Genomic DNA, 15,714 nt, shown 5'->3' with positions numbered 1-15,714 from the left:
TAACTGGGGGCGCAGGCACAGCACTGAGCCCCGGGATGGCCCTCCCGGCCCTTCCTCATCCCTCGGCTCTTTCCCGGCTCTTCCCAACCGCTGGAATGCTGGAACCCCCCTCCCCCACCGCTGGAATGCGGCCCCCCCCCCGCGGCGGCTCCGGCCCCACAAAGGGGTGTCTGTCCTGGCCGGGGGGCGGGGGCGAGAACCCCAAGGACTGGGAGGACCCCAAGGGCCAGGAGAAGGGGATCCTGACAACCGCGACCGGGGGGGGGGGCCCGGATCAGGCGCCCCAATCCCCTTTGTGCACCCCAAAACCCCCAAATCCTCTCCCTGCACCCCAAAAAGCCCGTCCCAAATTCCCCTCCTGAACCCCAATTCCCTCCCTACACCCCAACCCCCCCTCACAATAACTCACACCCAAAATCTGCCCTGTACCCCAAACCTTGCACCCCAGTTCCCCCTCCGCAGCCCAAAACGTCCCCACCTCAATAACCCCTGCCCCAGCGCCCCACAAAACCCTTTGCACCCCAACCCCTCCCGCCCCAATTCCTCCCTTTCAAACGAGCTTCTCCCAGGGGGACCTCAAGAGAGGGTTTTGGGGTCCCTGCGCCCCCTGGGGACCCCATCCCGGGATTGTGTGGGGTCCCTCGAGCCCTCCAAACCTACATCCCCTCCCCGAATTGGGGCTCAGGATCCCCTTTCCCACCGACTTTGGGGGTTCCGGGGGGGAGTCTCAGCCTCCCCCTTCTCGACTTTGGGGGTCCCCAGGGGGTGGGTCCAATCCCCCCCTTTCCCCCGAGTTTGGGGGTCCCGGGGGGTCGCGGGGGCGGGGTAACGGAGGGGGCGGGGGGAGGAGGAGGATGAAGAGGGGCGGGGGCAGCGCCAGGAAGGCCCCGGGGGGGGGGGCTCGGGAGGAATTTTGGGGGATCCTGGAAGGGAGAAAAGGGGAAACTGAGGCAGCGTCAGCAGGGGGAGGTGTCACCCCGTGTGTCCCCCGTGTGTGTCCCCGCCGTGTCCCTCTCCTCGTGTCCGCTGTGATCCTCTCGCTGTCCCCTGCCCGTGCACCCCCCGTGTCCGCGTCCCCTCCGTGCCTGCCCCGTGTGTCCCCCGTGTCTCCTCCTGGTCCCCTCTGTGATCCTCGCGGTGTCCCCTCCCCGTGTCCTCACGTGTCGTTCCCGTGTCGTCCCCCCGTGTCCCCCCCCGTGTCCGTGTCCCCCCCCGTGTCCCCCCCCGCACGGGAAGCGGCTCCGGACTCGCGGAAACGGCCCCTCCCCGCGCGCCTTCGGCCACGGAGCCGCTCGCGGAGCCCGCAGGGACCCCCGAGACCCCCCCGGGAGCAACCGGGACCCCCCGAGACCACGCGGGACCCCCCATGAAGCCCCCCGGGGCCGTGGGGACGCTGCTGCGCGCGCTCGGCCGCCGCGATGGCCCCGACACGGTAGGACCGGGGGGAGGTCCCTGTGGGGGGGGGGGGGTCCCGCGTGGGGTGAGGAACCCCCGTGGGGAAGGGGGGGCTGGTGCGGGGGGAAGCCGCGGGACCCCCCCCCCCCCACGTGGCGCCCCCCAGGGGTCCCCCCGCGGTCCGCTCCAGCCGCCCCCTCCCCACGCGTGACGCTGGGTGGGCCGGGGAGGAAAGTGGAGTCTGACCGCCCCCCGCCGCCCCTCCCCCTATTTTCCCACGCTCCCCCCTCGCCTCCACTTTCCTTTTTTCCCTATTTTCCCACTTTTTCCCCTTTTTCCCACGCCCCTCCTTCCCCGTCCCACGCCCCCCCCTCGCCTCCCCCCGCTGTCCCCCTCCCCCCGCATGTACTCCCACGCCCCTCCCCCTCCGTGGGAACGGCGGGGTCGTCCCAGGGGGGCCCCATTTCCTGGGCTTGTCCCGGCCCCGCTTCCTGCGGGACTCGGTGTCCGTGGCCGAGGGCCAGAGGGGCCGGGGGGGACACGGGGGGGACACGCGGGACGACACCGGGGGGGGGCACGGGGAGGGAGACACGGGGGACACGGGGAGACACGGGTGGGACATGAGCGACACGGGGGGACACGGAGGGACACGGGGAGACACGGAAAAGAGTGGGGTTGACACGGGGGTGACAAGGACTCGAGGAAGGGAGACGGGGGGACACGGGTGTGGCACTGCAGGTGACGTGGGACACGAGGGGGTCCCAGCGGGGACATTGGGGGGAACAAGGGGGGACAGGGAGGTGACGCAGGGACAACGTGGGGGGACACGAGTAGGAGCCGGGGGGGGATACAGGGGATACAGGTCGGGAGGCGGGGACACAGGAAAGGACGGGGAAGGGACACGGGGAACCCTGGGAGTGACAGGAGTGGGACATGATAGGGACACATGCGGGGACACGAGCGGAGTCATGAAGGGGACACGAGGGGACACGGATGGGACACGGGAGAGTCCGGGGGGACACGGAAGGGTCAGTGAGAAGTCATGGAGAGGACACGGGGGGGACACAAGGAGGGACACGGGTGACACCTGGGGACATCGGAGGGGGCCAGAGGAGGACGGGGGGAATGCAGGGGGACGACACGCGGGGAGACGGAGGTGACACGACGGGAACTGGGTGGGACTGGGGGCGGGACACGGGGGGGGTCACCGAGGGGACCCGGGCAAGACACGGCGGGATCAAAGAGGAGACACAGAGGGTGACACGGGGGGGGCATGGGGGGGACACGGGAGGTGACATCGGGGGGGCATGGGGGGGACACGGGGGGTCATGGGGGTGACACAGAGGTGACGTGCGAGGTCATGGGAGTGACACGGGGGGACATGCGGTGACCCCCCCCCCTCCGTGTCCCCCCCAGCCGCGGCCGCCCCCACCCGCCCCCCACACGTTCCGCGAGCGGAGCCTGCGCCGGGGGGTGCTCTGTGGGGGCTGCGGGACCCCCCTGGGACCCCACGGGCTCGTGTGCAGAGGTGACACCCCGGGGACACCCCCGGGACACCCCCGGGACACCCCCGGGACACGCTGGGGGGGGCTAGACGGGGGAATAAAGGGGGGAGGTTACTGGGGACAGTGGGGTCAGGACTGGGAGGTTCCTGGGGCCGGTGGAGGGGTACTGGGCAGTTACTGGGGGCACTGGGAGGGCACTGGGAGATTACTGCGGTGGTTGCTGGGGGTAGTGGGGGGTTACTGGAAGCACTGAGGGGTAACTGGGGCGGTTACTGGGAGCACTGGGGGGTTACTTGGATGTTTACTGGGGGCTCTGAGGAGTTTACTGGAGTGTTTACGGGAGGCAGTGAGGAGTTACTGGGGATACTGGGAGGTTACTGGGGGCAGTGGGAGGATATTGGGGGAGTACTGGGGGAGTACCAGGGAGACCCGGGAGGTCCCTGGGGGGGACCTTGGGGGGTCCTGATGTCCCCGTTGTCCCCCCCAGTTTGCAAAGTCGCTGCCCACAAGAGATGCGAGAGCAAGGTACGGCGGGGGGCGGGGGCGTCACCCAAGGGGGGGCCCATTTGGGGCTGGGGTCCCATTTGGGATGACCCCGTGTCCCCCTCCAGGTGACGTCACCGTGCCAAGCTCTGCCCCCGCCTGAGCTGGTGAGTGGGGGGGGCGGTGTCCGCGACGTCCCCGAACCCCCCGGGCAGGACCCGGGACCCCTCAAATCCCCCTCGAGAGCCCCAAACTCCCCGGGCAGGATCAGGGTCCCCCGGAAAGACTGAAACCCCCGAAGCCCCACCGAGTAGGGGACGGGACCCCCCCCCTCGGGAGCCCCAAACACCCTTGTCAGGAGCCGGCACCCCCAACATCCTCCGATGGGCAAGACCCTGGACCCCCCAAATCCGCCTCGGGACCCCGAAACCCCACCCCGGGCAGGGCCCTGCCCCCTCCCCGGTGGTCGGGCCCCCCCAGACCCCGCTGTGCCCCTGCAGAGGCGGAACACGGCCCCGGCGCGGCGCAGCGAGCGCGTGGTGAGACCCCCGAATCCTCCCCGGGTCCCCCAGACCCCCCTTGACTCCCTGACCCCCCCATGACCCCCAACCTGCCCCCGGTATCCCCAACCCCCTCCCGGGAACCCCCTAAATCCCCCCCCCCGGGACTCCCAATCCCCCCCCACCCTCCCCAGGGGTTGGGGATCCCCCGACCCCCCCTTGAGCCCCCCGACACCCCCGTGACTCAGCGGTGTTTTGGGGACCGGAGACCCCCCCTTGCCCCCCCTTACCCCTTCCTGATCCCTCTTGACTCCCCCCCTCCCGACCCTCCTCATGTTTCGGGCACCTCCCTGACCCTCCCCTTGACCCCCGCCCGTGTTATGGGGACACCCCCAGTCTCCCCGACCCCCCCTTGACTCCCCCCACCCCCCCTGTTTTGGGGACCCCCCTGACCGCCTCCTCTGCCCCCCTGTTTTGGCCTCCCCGAACGCCCTTGACCCTCCCCTACCCCCGGTGTTTGGGGACACTCATTAACCTCCCCCCATGTTTTGGGTCCCCCCCCCGCCCCCCTTTTGCCCCCCCCTCGTTTTTGGGGCACCCCCGGGACCCCCCAGGGCTCCTCGCTCGACAGCGCCCCCCAGCGGAGCACCCTGCCCAGGTACGGGGGGGTTTGGGGGTGCTGGGGGGTCCCAGGGATGGGGGGGGGGAGGGATTTGGGGGATTTGGGGAGATCCCAAGAGGTTTTGGGGTGCTGGGGGATCCCGGGGAGGGGTTGGGGTGTTGGGGGGGGGGGGTGTTTGGGATGCTGAGAGAATCCCGGGGGGTCAAATTCCCTCCGGTTGGATTCTGGGGGTTCTGGGGGTGCCGCCCCCCCCCCCCCCCCCATTCTGAGCCGCTCCTCCCCCCCAGGACTCCCCGCGCCCCCAGCCCCGAGCCCCCCCCCTTCCCCCCCCTGGACCTGACGTTCGTGACCGAGCGGATCCTGAGCGTGGGGGTCCCGGGGGGCGGCGAGGGGGGGCCCGGGGGGCACCTGCGGCACCTGGCGAAGCTCCTGGGGGCGCGGCACGGCCCCAACTACACGGTGAGGGCAACTGGGGCAACTGGGGCAACTGGAGGGGGGCTGGGAGGGCTGCGGGGAGGCACCGGGGGGCTCTGGTGGGGCACTGGGAGCACTGGGGAGGGTCGGGGAGAGCGCTGGGAGGGCTGCTGGGAGCACTGGGGGGAAACTGGAAGGCACTGGGGGAGCACGGGGGGGTCGAGGGGGGCTGCGGGGAGGCACTGGGAGCACTGGGGAGGGGGGACAAGACACGAGGGACCCGGGGTGGCAGGGGGCCGGGATTTCGGGGGTCCCATGGGTGGGCCGGGGGGTCCTAGGGCACTTTGGGGGTCACCCGGTGGGTCCGGGCTCCCCCGACCCCCCCCGTGCCCCCCCAGATCTTCAACCTGTCCGAGAAGCGCCGCGACCTCACGCGCCTGAACCCCAAAGTGAGGGGGGGTCCGGGAGGATCCGGGGGGGTAGGAGGGTCCCCCGGGGGGATTTGGGGGTCGCGGGGGGGGGGGTCTCGGGGGTTTGGGAATCCCCCCTCGGGGTTTTGGGGGTCCCGGGGAGGGTCCCGCGGGGTTGGGAGGGTGCGGGGGGATGGGGGGGGGGGTGTCCTGGGGGTTGGGGGAGTCTCGGGGGGCGCGGGGGTTCCTGGGGGGTCCCTGCGGGCCTGGGGGTGTCTCCAGGGGATGCTGGCGATGTCCTGGGGGGTTGGGGGGTCCCGGGGGCATCCCGGGAGGTTTGGCGGTGTCGCGGTGGGTTTGGGGGCCCCCCGCGGTGTGGGGGTGCCGGCTCTGAGCCCCCCCCCAGGTGCTGGATTTCGGGTGGCCGGAGCTGCTCGCGCCCCCCCTGGAGCTGCTCTGCTCCGTCTGCAAAGCGCTCGAGGGGTGCCTGGGGGGGCACCCCCGCAACGTGGCCGTGCTGCTCTGCAAGGTGGGGGGCTCTGGGGGGGCTCCTCGGGGCCTTGGGGGGCCGTGAACAATGCGGGGGGGGGGGCTGGGGGGCAACTGGGCTGGCACTGGGTGGTACTGGGAGGCGCTGGGGGAACTGGGGGGCGGTGGGGGGCACTGGGGGTGTCACAGGGGGGCACTGGGGGAGTCCTGGGGGGCACTGGGGGGGTCCTGGGGGGCACTGGGAGGGGTGCTGGGGGGCACTGGCGTGCACTCAGGGCGCTGGGGGGCACTGGGTGGTACTGGGGAGGCTCTGGGGGACACTCGGGGGGGCCCTCGGAGCTATGGGGGGGCACTGGGGAGTCCTGGGGGGCACTGGGGGGGTCCTGGGGGGCACTGGGAGGGGTGCTGGGGGGCACTGGCGTGCACTCAGGGCGCTGGGGGGCACTGGGTGGTACTGGGGAGGCTCTGGGGGACACTCGGGGGGGCCCTCGGAGCTATGGGGGGGCACTGGGGGGTACTGGGTGGTACTGGGGAGTCCTGAGGGTCCTGAGAGTCCTCCCCCCTCCCCCCCAGGGCAGCAAGGCCCCGGTCGGGGTGGTCGTGGGGGCGTTTCTGCACTACAGCGACGTGTGGGGCAGGTGAGGGGGCCGGGGGGGTTAACGGGGGGCGTGGGGGGCTGGCGGGGGCTATGGGGGGGCTGGCGGGGTTTGTAGGAGGTCATGGAGGGTTGGGGGGCAGAGTGGGGGTCCGAAGGAGGATTCTGCGGTTCGGGGGTGTCCCGGGGGGGGCAGGGAGGGGGAGCTGGGGGGGTCATAGGGGGGTTAAAGCGGATTATGGGGCTATGGGGCTTGGGGGCGTCTGAGTGGTGCCGGGGGGTGCCGGGGGGGCCGCGGGGGCTTTGGGAGTACCCTGACCCCCCCTTTTGCCCCCCCCAGCCCCGAGCAGGCGCTGAACGCGCTGAGTATGAGGAGGTTCTGCGAGGAGAAGTTGGGGGGGGTCCTGCAGCCCTCCCAGCGCAGGTGGGGGGATTGGGGGGGCGGGTCCGGGGCTTTAGAGGTCACAGGGGGTGTGGGGAGGTTACGGGGTCGGGGGGGTCAGAGGAGGTCATGGCGGGATTTGGGGTGGTTTTGGGGGGATTTTGGGGAATGGTTTTTGGAGTGATTTTGAGGGTTTTGGGATGATTTTGGGGGTGTTTTTTTCGGGTGATTTTTGGGTGGTTTGACGATGGGTTTTAGGGTGGTGTTTGGGGTGGGTTTAGGGTGTTCTAGGGGTAATTTTTGGTGTGGTTTTGGGTGACTTTTAGAGGCGGTTCAAGGTGGAGTTTGGGATGGATTGGGGGTGGATTTTAGGGGTGTTTTTGGGGTCGTTTTGAGGTGACTTTTGGCGTGGTTTTGGGGCGGTTTTGGGGTTCCACCCGTGCCTCCCCAGGTACACAGAGGATTTCGGGGCACTGCTCTCGGGGCGACTCCGCCTGAACAGCTCCCCCCAGTTTCTGCACCACGTCCTGCTGCCCCCCCTGCCCGCCTATGACCCCCCCGACGGTCAGTTTGGGGCGGGGCGGGACCCCGGGAACCCCTCAGGGCCCCCCAGTAATACCCCTGTGTCCCCCCCAGGCTGCCGCCCCTTCCTCAAGATCTACCAATCGCTGCAGCTCGTCTACACCTCGGGGGTCTAGTGAGTGACCCCCCGCCCCCAAACCTGACAGACAAACCCGTCCCCCTTTGGAGGGGCCGGGGGGGCTCCCCTCAACCTTTCCCCCCGGTTTCCCCCAGTGCCCTGTGGGGGGGGGGGGTTTCAAGGGGTACCCCCAATCTTGACACCTCCCCAAAACTGATCCCCCCATCCGCCACCCCAAGCCTGCCCCCCCAAACCTTAACCCCCAAATATGCCCCCCCTTCCCCCCCAGCAGCCCCCCCGCCTCTCAGTCGCTCTGTGTCACCCTGGAACCGGCGCTGCTGCTCAAGGGGGACGTGATGGTGAGGGGGGGCGCGGGGGGGCGCGGGGGGGTGCGGGGGAGTCGGGGGGCCGGGGGTGCTCAGGGGGTCACCTGTCGGGTCGCAGGTGGTGTGCGGGGAGGGAGGTGGCCCCCCTGACCTGTGTGTGTGCCCCCCGTGGGTGTGGGACCCCCCCTGACCCGCCGTGCCCCCCCAGGTGCGCTGTTACCACCGGCGGCGCGGGGGGCGCGAGGCGGTTTTTGGGGTTCAGTTCCACACGGGGACCCTGCGCGGGCCCCGCCTGCGGCTGCGCCGGGACGAGCTCGACCTGGCCTGGCAAGGTGGGGGCGCGGGGGGGGCACGGGGCAGTGCGGGGCGCTGGGAGGGTCAGAGGGGGCTGGGGGAGCGCGGGCTTTGGGGGGGGGCTTCGGGGCTTGGGGGGGGCACGGGAGGACAGGGAGAGTTTGGGGTGTTTAGGGGGCTGCGGGGGTTCGGGGGGGGGGGGTCCTGGGGTGACCCGGAGGGTGCCAGGAGGGGGGGGACGGAGGGATTTGGGGGCGCAGATAACGGGGCCGCCCCCAGGTCCCCTGTGCCCCCCCAGAGGAGCGCAAGGAGGGCAGCCCTGGGGGATTTGGGTGGGCAGGGGGCGGATGAGGGAAGGGAATGGGGCCGGTGGGGGGGACGGGGAGATTTGGGGATGCAGATTATGGGGGCCCCCGCGCCCCCCCCCAAACCGCCCGTGCTCCCCCCCCAGACCAGCGCTTCCCCCCCGACGCCACCGTCGAGTTCATCTTCTCCTCGGGCCCCGAGAGGGTCGAAGGTGGGTTTTGGAGGGCGGAGACCCCCGGGGACACCCTGCCCGGGCCCTCCCTCACCGCCCACCCCTCCTGCCCCTCCCCCAGGCTGGGTCCCCCCCCGAGGCCCCCCCGCCGCCCCGATCGATTACGGGGTGCGAGACCCCGCGGTCCGGCGCGACTCCTACGAGGGGCACCGGGACAGCGCCGAGGGTAAGGGGGGGCGAAATTGGGGTACGGGGGGATCCCCAGGGCATGGGGGGAAGGGGGACCCCATGGCCTGGGGTGTGGGGGGCACGGGGGTTCTCGGAGTGCTGGAGGTTTTGGGGTGACCTGGAGTGTAAAAAGGGGGGGCTGGGGGTGCTCGGGGGTTTTGGGGAGACCCCGCGACCTGGAGAAAATGCAGGGAACTGGGGGTGCACGGGGGGCTTTGGGGGGCAATACGGGCACAGGGGAGGGGTCCCCATGGCCTGAAGGGGATGGAGGAGGAGACAGGGGGTCCCGGGCTGTTCCGGGGGATCTCGTGGGGTTTTGGGGGTGCGGGGCGGGGGAGGGGGGGTAAGGTTTGACCGCCCTTTTCTCCCTCAGAGCCCTCCCACACCTGGGGTCCCCTGGACGGCAGCCCCTATGCCCGCGTGCAGAAGAAGGGGGGTCCGTCTCCCCCCGGGGGGGACTCTGACTCCCCGCCCCCACCCGGGGCCCCCCACGGCCGCCCCCCGCCCCCCACGGCCGCCGAGCGCCGGGAGCTGGAGCAGCTGCTGGGGGGGTTCGGGGTGCGGGGGGGCCACGAGACCCCCGGCTCGGGGGAGGAGCCCCCCGACACCCCCGAACCGCTCGGGACCCTGGCACCCTACAGGGGTCCCACATCCTACGGGACCCCGGTATCCCATGGACCCCCGATATCCCACGGGACACCCACATTCCATGAGACCCCCCCATCCCACGGGACCCCAATATCCTATGGGACCCAAATATTCCATGAGACCCCCACGGCCTACAAGACCCCCCCATCCCACGGGACCCCAATATCCCATGGGATCCCAGCACCCTATGAGACCCCCCCATCCCACGGGACCCCAATATCCCATGGGATCCCAGCACCCTATGAGACCCCCCCATCCCACGGGACCCCAATATCCCATGGGATTCCAGCACCCTATGAGACCCCCCCATCCCACGGGACCCCCACATTCCATGGGACCCCTGCTCCCCACAGCCCCCCGACATCCTGTGGGACCCTAACACCCCACGGCTTCCCCATGCCCTATGGGGCCTCCAAATCCCAGGGGTCCCCCACACCCTATGACACCCCAAAATCCTACGGGACCCTGGCACCCCACGTGACCATGACGTTCCATGGCCCCCCAACATCCCAGGGGACCCCAGCACCCCATGCCCCCCCCGGGACCCCAACATGCCACGGGGTCACAGCGCCCTATGGGACACCAATATCCCACAGGACCCCAATATCCCGGGGGTCCCCGACATTCCACGGGACCCCCATATCCCAGGACACCCTGGTGCCCCGTAGCACCCCAATATCCCAGGGGACCTTAACATTCCAGGGGTCGCCGATACCCTCCGGCCCCCCAGCATCCCATGGGACCCCAACATCTCTGGAGACCCCAACTCCGTATGGGACCCCAACGTCCCAGGAGTCGCCATCACCCTATGGGACCCCAAAGTCCTATGGGACCCCACCATCTCATGGATCCCCAACATCCCAGGGCCCCCACACCCCCCATAGCTCCCCACCAGCCCAGAAGTCCCAGACATCCTATAGCCCCCCAGTATCCCACGGAACCCCCATATTCCTTGAGACCCTGGCACCCTATGGCACCCCGACATCCCAGGAGACCCCAGCCCCCCACAGCCCTCCGACATCCTACAGCCCCCCCAAACCCCATGGCACCCCAGTATCCCCCGGGGTCCCAACATCCCACATCACCCCAATATCCGAGGGACTCCCCACCCCCCACGGGACCCCTGTGTCCCATGGTCCCCCCGCATCCCACAGCCCCCCAGTAGCCCACGGGACCCCCTCACTCCACAGCCCCCCGGCATCCCATGGGATCCCAATATCCCACAGCCCCCCCATATGCCACAGCCCCCCAGTACCCCGCGGCCCGCCGAGCCCTTGGGCCCCCCCCAGCCCCTGCGCCCCCCCGTGCCTCCCCCTGTGCCGTCGGGGCAGCCTGGCCTCCCCCCGGGACCCCCCAAAACGGGGGGTGCAGCGCTCGCTGTCCGAGGGGTTCCCCCCGTGGGGGGGCTACGGGCGCCCAGTGGCGGGGGGGTACCTGCTTTTGGGGGGGCTCCCCCCCGTCTGCCCCTGCCAGGACTGCCAGGGCTGGGGGGGGGTCTCCCCGCTCCCCACCCGCCCAATTTATGGTGGGCATGGCTGGGGGGACCCCCCCGCGCCCTCTCTGGAGCCCCCAAGTTGCCCCCACTGCGGTCGCCCCGGGCTGGGGCTGGAGCGGGGACCCCCTCCCGGAAAAGGGGGCTACGACCCCCCCGCCATGGGGGAGCCGCAGGAGCCGACAGGTAAAGGGGGGGGCGAAGTGGAGGCACAGAGGGGTTAATGGGGGTCCTGGGGGGTATTAGGGGTTTGGAGGGGTCTAAAAGGGCTGGGGGAGCTTCTGTGGGGGGGTTAGGGGGCATTAAAGGGGCTATTGGGGGGTCCTGGGGGGGATCTGGGGGAGGTAAAAGAGTTCACGGAGGGGGTCTGGAGGGGTGTTGGGGGGGATTTAGGGGGTTGGAAAGGGGCTGGAGGATGCTTCTGGGGGGGTTGGTGGCCACAGAGGGGCTGGGGGGCGCTTTGGGGGAGTTAAAGGCATAAATCAAGGAGATTTGGGGGGATTTGGCGGGGTTAAAGGGGCCGACTGGGGGGGCCAAAGGAGCCACTGGCGGGAGGTTTTGGGGGCCCTCCCAGAGGGTCTTTTGGGGGGTCTCACTCCCCTCTCTCTGTGCCCCCCCAGGGCGGAGCAGCCCCACTGAGGGGGTCCCCTGGCCTGGCTCCCCCCGCGCCCCTCCGGCCCCCCCCGAGTCTCCCCGGGCCCCCTCCCCCGGCAGCGGCACCCCGGGGTCCCCCCCGCCCCCGCCCCCGCAGCCGCCCCTGCCCGAGAAGCGGCACCCCCCGGCCCCGGGGGGACCCCGGGACCCCTCCTCACCCCAGCGCAGCCCGGGGGGGGCCCAGGGACACCCCTCGGCCGGGGGGGGGCCGGGCGGGACCCCCCCCGGGGGCACCTTCGTGCAGGACACGACCAAGTTCTGGTACAAACCGGGGCTGTCCCGGGAGGAAGGTACGGGGCCGGGGGGGGCGGGGGGCTGGAGACCCCCGAGGGGCTGGGGGGGACCCCAGGGGGGCCATGGGGGCCAGAGGGCGGGGGGTGGAAGGGATGGAATTCGGGGGGTCTTGGGGGTTATTAGGGGGGTGTTTGAGGGGGATCGGGGGTGCAGGGGGGTCAGTGAGGGGGCTGTGGGGGGGGCTGGGGAGGTCTCTGGGGGGATCAGTGCCGGGGTCTGCGGGGGAGAACCGGGGGGGTCTATGGGGGGAGTCATGGGGATGGGGGGGGATGCAGTGGGGGAGGTCTATGGGTGGCTTGGAGGGTTAAATGGGGGAGTCGGTGGGGTCCCCCCGTGTGCCCCCTCCCCCCGTGTGACCCCCGCGTGCCCCCCCAGCCGTGTCCCTGCTCAAGGCGGCCGCTCCCGGCTCGTTCCTCGTCCGCCGCAGCAGCAGCTTCCCGGGGGCGTTCGGGCTCGCGCTCAGGGTGGGGGTCCCGCCCCCCCGCGCCACCCCCAGAGCGGGTATGGACCCCATAGACCCCCCCCGAACCCCATAGACCTCCCCGGCTCCATAGACACCCCCCGGCACGCCCCAAATCCACCGCCCCCCCCTATGGAATATTTGGGGGCCGCGGGGGAGGTCTCGGGGGTCTCCCGAGGGTCTGACCCCCCCAACACCCCAGGGACCCCCGAAAATCACCCCAAATTCCCCACCAGCCGCCAAGTCCCCCCATAGGCTCCCCCTTGGAGTATTGGGGGCCGTGGAGGGCTGTCCGTAGTGGGGGGGTCTCGGGGGTCTCCCAGGACACCCCCAGCACCCCATGAACCCTCCCAGATCCCCCCATGGACACGCCCCAAATGCCCCATAGGAAATGTTGGGGGTGGGGGGGTCTCGGGGGTGTCCCTGGGGTCTGACGCCCCCCGGCCCCCAGGGGACCCCCAGGAGCAGCTGGTCCGGCACTTCCTGATCGAGACGGGCCCGCGCGGGGTCAGGATCCGGGGGTGCCCCGAGGAGCCGTACTTCGGTGAGGGGAGCGGGGGCTGGGGGGGCTGGGGGGGCTCTGAAGGTCTGGGGGCTTGGGGGGGATGGGGAAATCAGTGGGAGAGGCTGGCGGGGTCACTGGGGTCTCAGGGGGAGCTCGGGTGGCTTAGGGGAGTCGGGTGGGGGGGTTGGGGGTCCGGGGTTATCTAGGGGGGGTTCGGGGAGTGAGTGGGAGGTTTTGGGGTGCCCTGACCCCTGTTCCCCCCAGGCAGCCTCCCGGCGCTGGTGCTGCAGCACTCGATCACCCCCATCTCACTGCCCTGCGCCCTCCGCATCCCCCACGCAGGTGGGCACCTCAAAAACCGCGGGAACACCCACAAACTGTGGGGACACCCCAACCCCCCCCCCCGGGACATACCAAAACCCCAAAACCATGGGACACCCCAAAACCCCCGTGGGGACCCGCCAAACTGCGGGTACACCACCCTAAAAAGCCCCCTGCACACCCCAACCCCCCCCCCGGGGAACCTCAAAACCATGGGGCATCCCAAAAACCCCGCGGGGACACCCCAAAACCCTCCGGGAACCCCCCAAAAGCCCCCCAGGGAAACCCCCAAAACCCACGAGGGGACACCCCAGAACATCCGCTGGGACACCCCAAAAGCGCGAGGATACCCCATAAGTGCGAGGATACCCCAAAATCGCGGCTCCTCCCTCAATACCACAGGAGCCCCCAAAACCGCGGGAACCCCCAAAATTTCGGGGATACCCCAAACTGCGAGGACCCCCCGAAAAATGGACGGGACCCCCCAGAGACTCCTCCAGTCCCTGAAATCCCCCCAGAACCGCCCCCCATTTTCCCCAAACTGCCCCGGTTTCCCCCACCCTGCGCCCTCCTCCCCAGAGCTGCAGGAGGAGCCCCCGGACCCCCCCGGACCCCCCAATGTCAGCACGGCCGGAGCCCTCCTGAGGCAGGGGGCAGGTGGGACTGGCGATACTGGGGGCACTGGGGGGTACTGGGGGCACTGGGGGCACACTGGGGATACTGGAGTGGGGGGCACTGGGATGGGGGTTCCTGGGGTGGGGCAGGCACTGGAACTGGGTCACTGCGGGGGCCGCACGGGAGTTGGCATCGGGACTGGGAGCACTGGGGGGCTGGTCCCGGTTTTGGGGGGTGGTCCCGGTTTTGGGGGTTGTCCCGGTTTTGGGGGGGTTGTTCCGGTTTTGGGGGGGTGGTCCCGGTTTTAGGGGGGTGGTCCCGGTTTGGGGAGGCTGTACCCTGTTTTGGGGCCGTGGTCCTGGTTTTGGGCGGCTGGTGCCTGTTTTGGGGGGGCTGGTGCCGGTTTTGGGGGGGTGATCCCGGTTTTGGGGAGGCTGTACCCGGTTTTGGGGGTGTGGTCCCGGTTTTGGGGGGCTGGTCTCGGTTTTGGGGGGGCTGGTCCCGGTTTTGGGGGGCTGGTCCCGGTTTTGGGGGGGCTGGTCTCGGTTTTGGGGGGCTGGTCTCGGTTTCGTGGGGGCTGGTCCCGGTTTTGGGGGGCTGGTCCCGGTTTTGGGCAGCCTCCTCCCCGTTGCCCCCCTCAGCCTGCTCCGTGCTGTTCCTGGGCTCGGTGGGAACCGAGGCCCTGACGGGGCCCCAGGCCGTGGCCAAGGCCGTGGGGTCCCTCCTGGAGGGGGCACCGAGCGCGGGGGGGTCCCCCCGGCCCCCCCCCAGCCCCGTCCACTTCAAGGTGTCGGCGCAGGGGATCACCCTGACGGACCGGCAGCGCAAGTGAGGAGGGACCCCCGAACCCCCAAACCCAGACCCCTCTAACCCCCAATCACCCCAAACCCCCGACCCTCCCCAAACCACCGAACCCCCCACACCCAGAGCCCTTCAAACCGAGATCCCCTAAAACACCGACCCCCCAAACTACCAAACACCCCAAAACCACCAGCTCCCCAAAACCTCCAACCCCCCCAAACCCCTCAATCCCCCCAAACACCGACACCTCAAACCCTCTCAAACGCCCCAAAACCCCGACCCCCTGAACCACCAACCCCGCTAAACCCCCAACCCCCAAACCACTGACGCCCCAAACCCCGACACCCCCCAAGCCACCCCCGACATCCTCCCCAAACCCCTCGGCACCCCCCGAGCCCCCCGAGGCCGGCCCAGCACTGCCCCTTCCCCCCCCCACATCCCCCTCACCCTGTGCCCCCCCCAGGCTCTTCTTCCGCCGGCACTACCCCGTGAGCAGCGTCACCCACTGCGGCACCGACCCCCAGGACCGCAGGTGAGGGGGGGCCCACGGCGGGACCCCCAACCCTCCGAACCCTCCCAGACCTCCCAACCCCTTTAACCCCCCCCAGGTGGACCAACTCCGACGGGAGCACGGCCAGGTACGCGCAGAGACCCCCAGAGCGGGCAAAGGAGGAAAGGAGGGGGGGCAGGGATCTGACTCTGACCTCCCCCTGTCCCCCCACCGGCCCCCCCAGGATTTTCGGGTTCGTGGCGAAGCAGGCGGGGGCACCGGGGGGGGGCAACGCGTGCCACGTGTTCGCGGAGCTGGACCCCGAGCAGCCGGCGGGGGCCATCGTCACCTTCGTCACCAAGGTCCTGCTGGGGACACGGCACTGAGAGACACCAGGGACCCTCCCGGGACCCCCAAATCCGTCTGGGGACTCCCAGATCCCCCCGAGGCGGGGGGAGGGGCTCAGGGGCACCCTCAGAACCCAGTGCGACTCCCCCCCCTCTTCACCAAGGTCCTGCTGGGGACACAACATTGAGGGACCCCCTGAACTGGCAGAACCCCATCTCCAGAAACAGCTGGGGATGCCCAAAACCCCCCCGAGTCCCCCAAACCAAGGGGGGGGGCGGGGACACACACAACCAACCCCCCCCACCATCATCACCTTCTTCACCGA

At 70.3% G+C, this 15,714-nt stretch overlaps 1 protein-coding gene across 3 annotated transcripts; it reads left to right on the top strand.

Moving 5' to 3' along the window:
• Positions 1 to 1,279: 1,279 nt before the first annotated feature.
• On the top strand, positions 1,280 to 15,517 carry TNS2 (tensin 2). Of its 3 annotated transcripts, none has more exons than XM_068997528.1 (27): positions 1,280 to 1,432; positions 2,812 to 2,923; positions 3,388 to 3,425; positions 3,512 to 3,550; positions 3,884 to 3,922; positions 4,498 to 4,541; positions 4,793 to 4,964; positions 5,318 to 5,368; positions 5,736 to 5,858; positions 6,392 to 6,456; positions 6,754 to 6,837; positions 7,247 to 7,359; positions 7,432 to 7,492; positions 7,728 to 7,794; positions 7,970 to 8,093; positions 8,507 to 8,572; positions 8,655 to 8,759; positions 9,135 to 11,087; positions 11,522 to 11,845; positions 12,225 to 12,350; positions 12,761 to 12,853; positions 13,079 to 13,156; positions 13,715 to 13,792; positions 14,392 to 14,578; positions 15,015 to 15,083; positions 15,160 to 15,189; positions 15,286 to 15,517. In XM_068997528.1, the coding sequence occupies exons 1-27, from the start codon at positions 1,367 to 1,369 to the stop codon at positions 15,425 to 15,427; spliced, it is 4,449 nt and encodes a 1,482-aa protein (XP_068853629.1). In that variant the 5' UTR covers positions 1,280 to 1,366; the 3' UTR covers positions 15,428 to 15,517. The 3 variants fall into 3 exon arrangements, with proteins under 3 accessions (XP_068853629.1, XP_068853628.1, XP_068853630.1); XM_068997527.1 differs by having other exon boundaries at positions 7,725 to 7,794; XM_068997529.1 differs by lacking the exons at positions 2,812 to 2,923; positions 3,388 to 3,425 and having other exon boundaries at positions 7,725 to 7,794.
• The last annotated feature ends 197 nt before the right edge of the window (positions 15,518 to 15,714 follow it).

Source organism: Aphelocoma coerulescens, chromosome 29 (genome assembly GCF_041296385.1).
Source record: "Aphelocoma coerulescens isolate FSJ_1873_10779 chromosome 29, UR_Acoe_1.0, whole genome shotgun sequence".
Lineage (NCBI taxonomy): Eukaryota > Metazoa > Chordata > Aves > Passeriformes > Corvidae > Aphelocoma > Aphelocoma coerulescens.
This window is presented reverse-complemented; position numbering and strand designations above follow the sequence as displayed.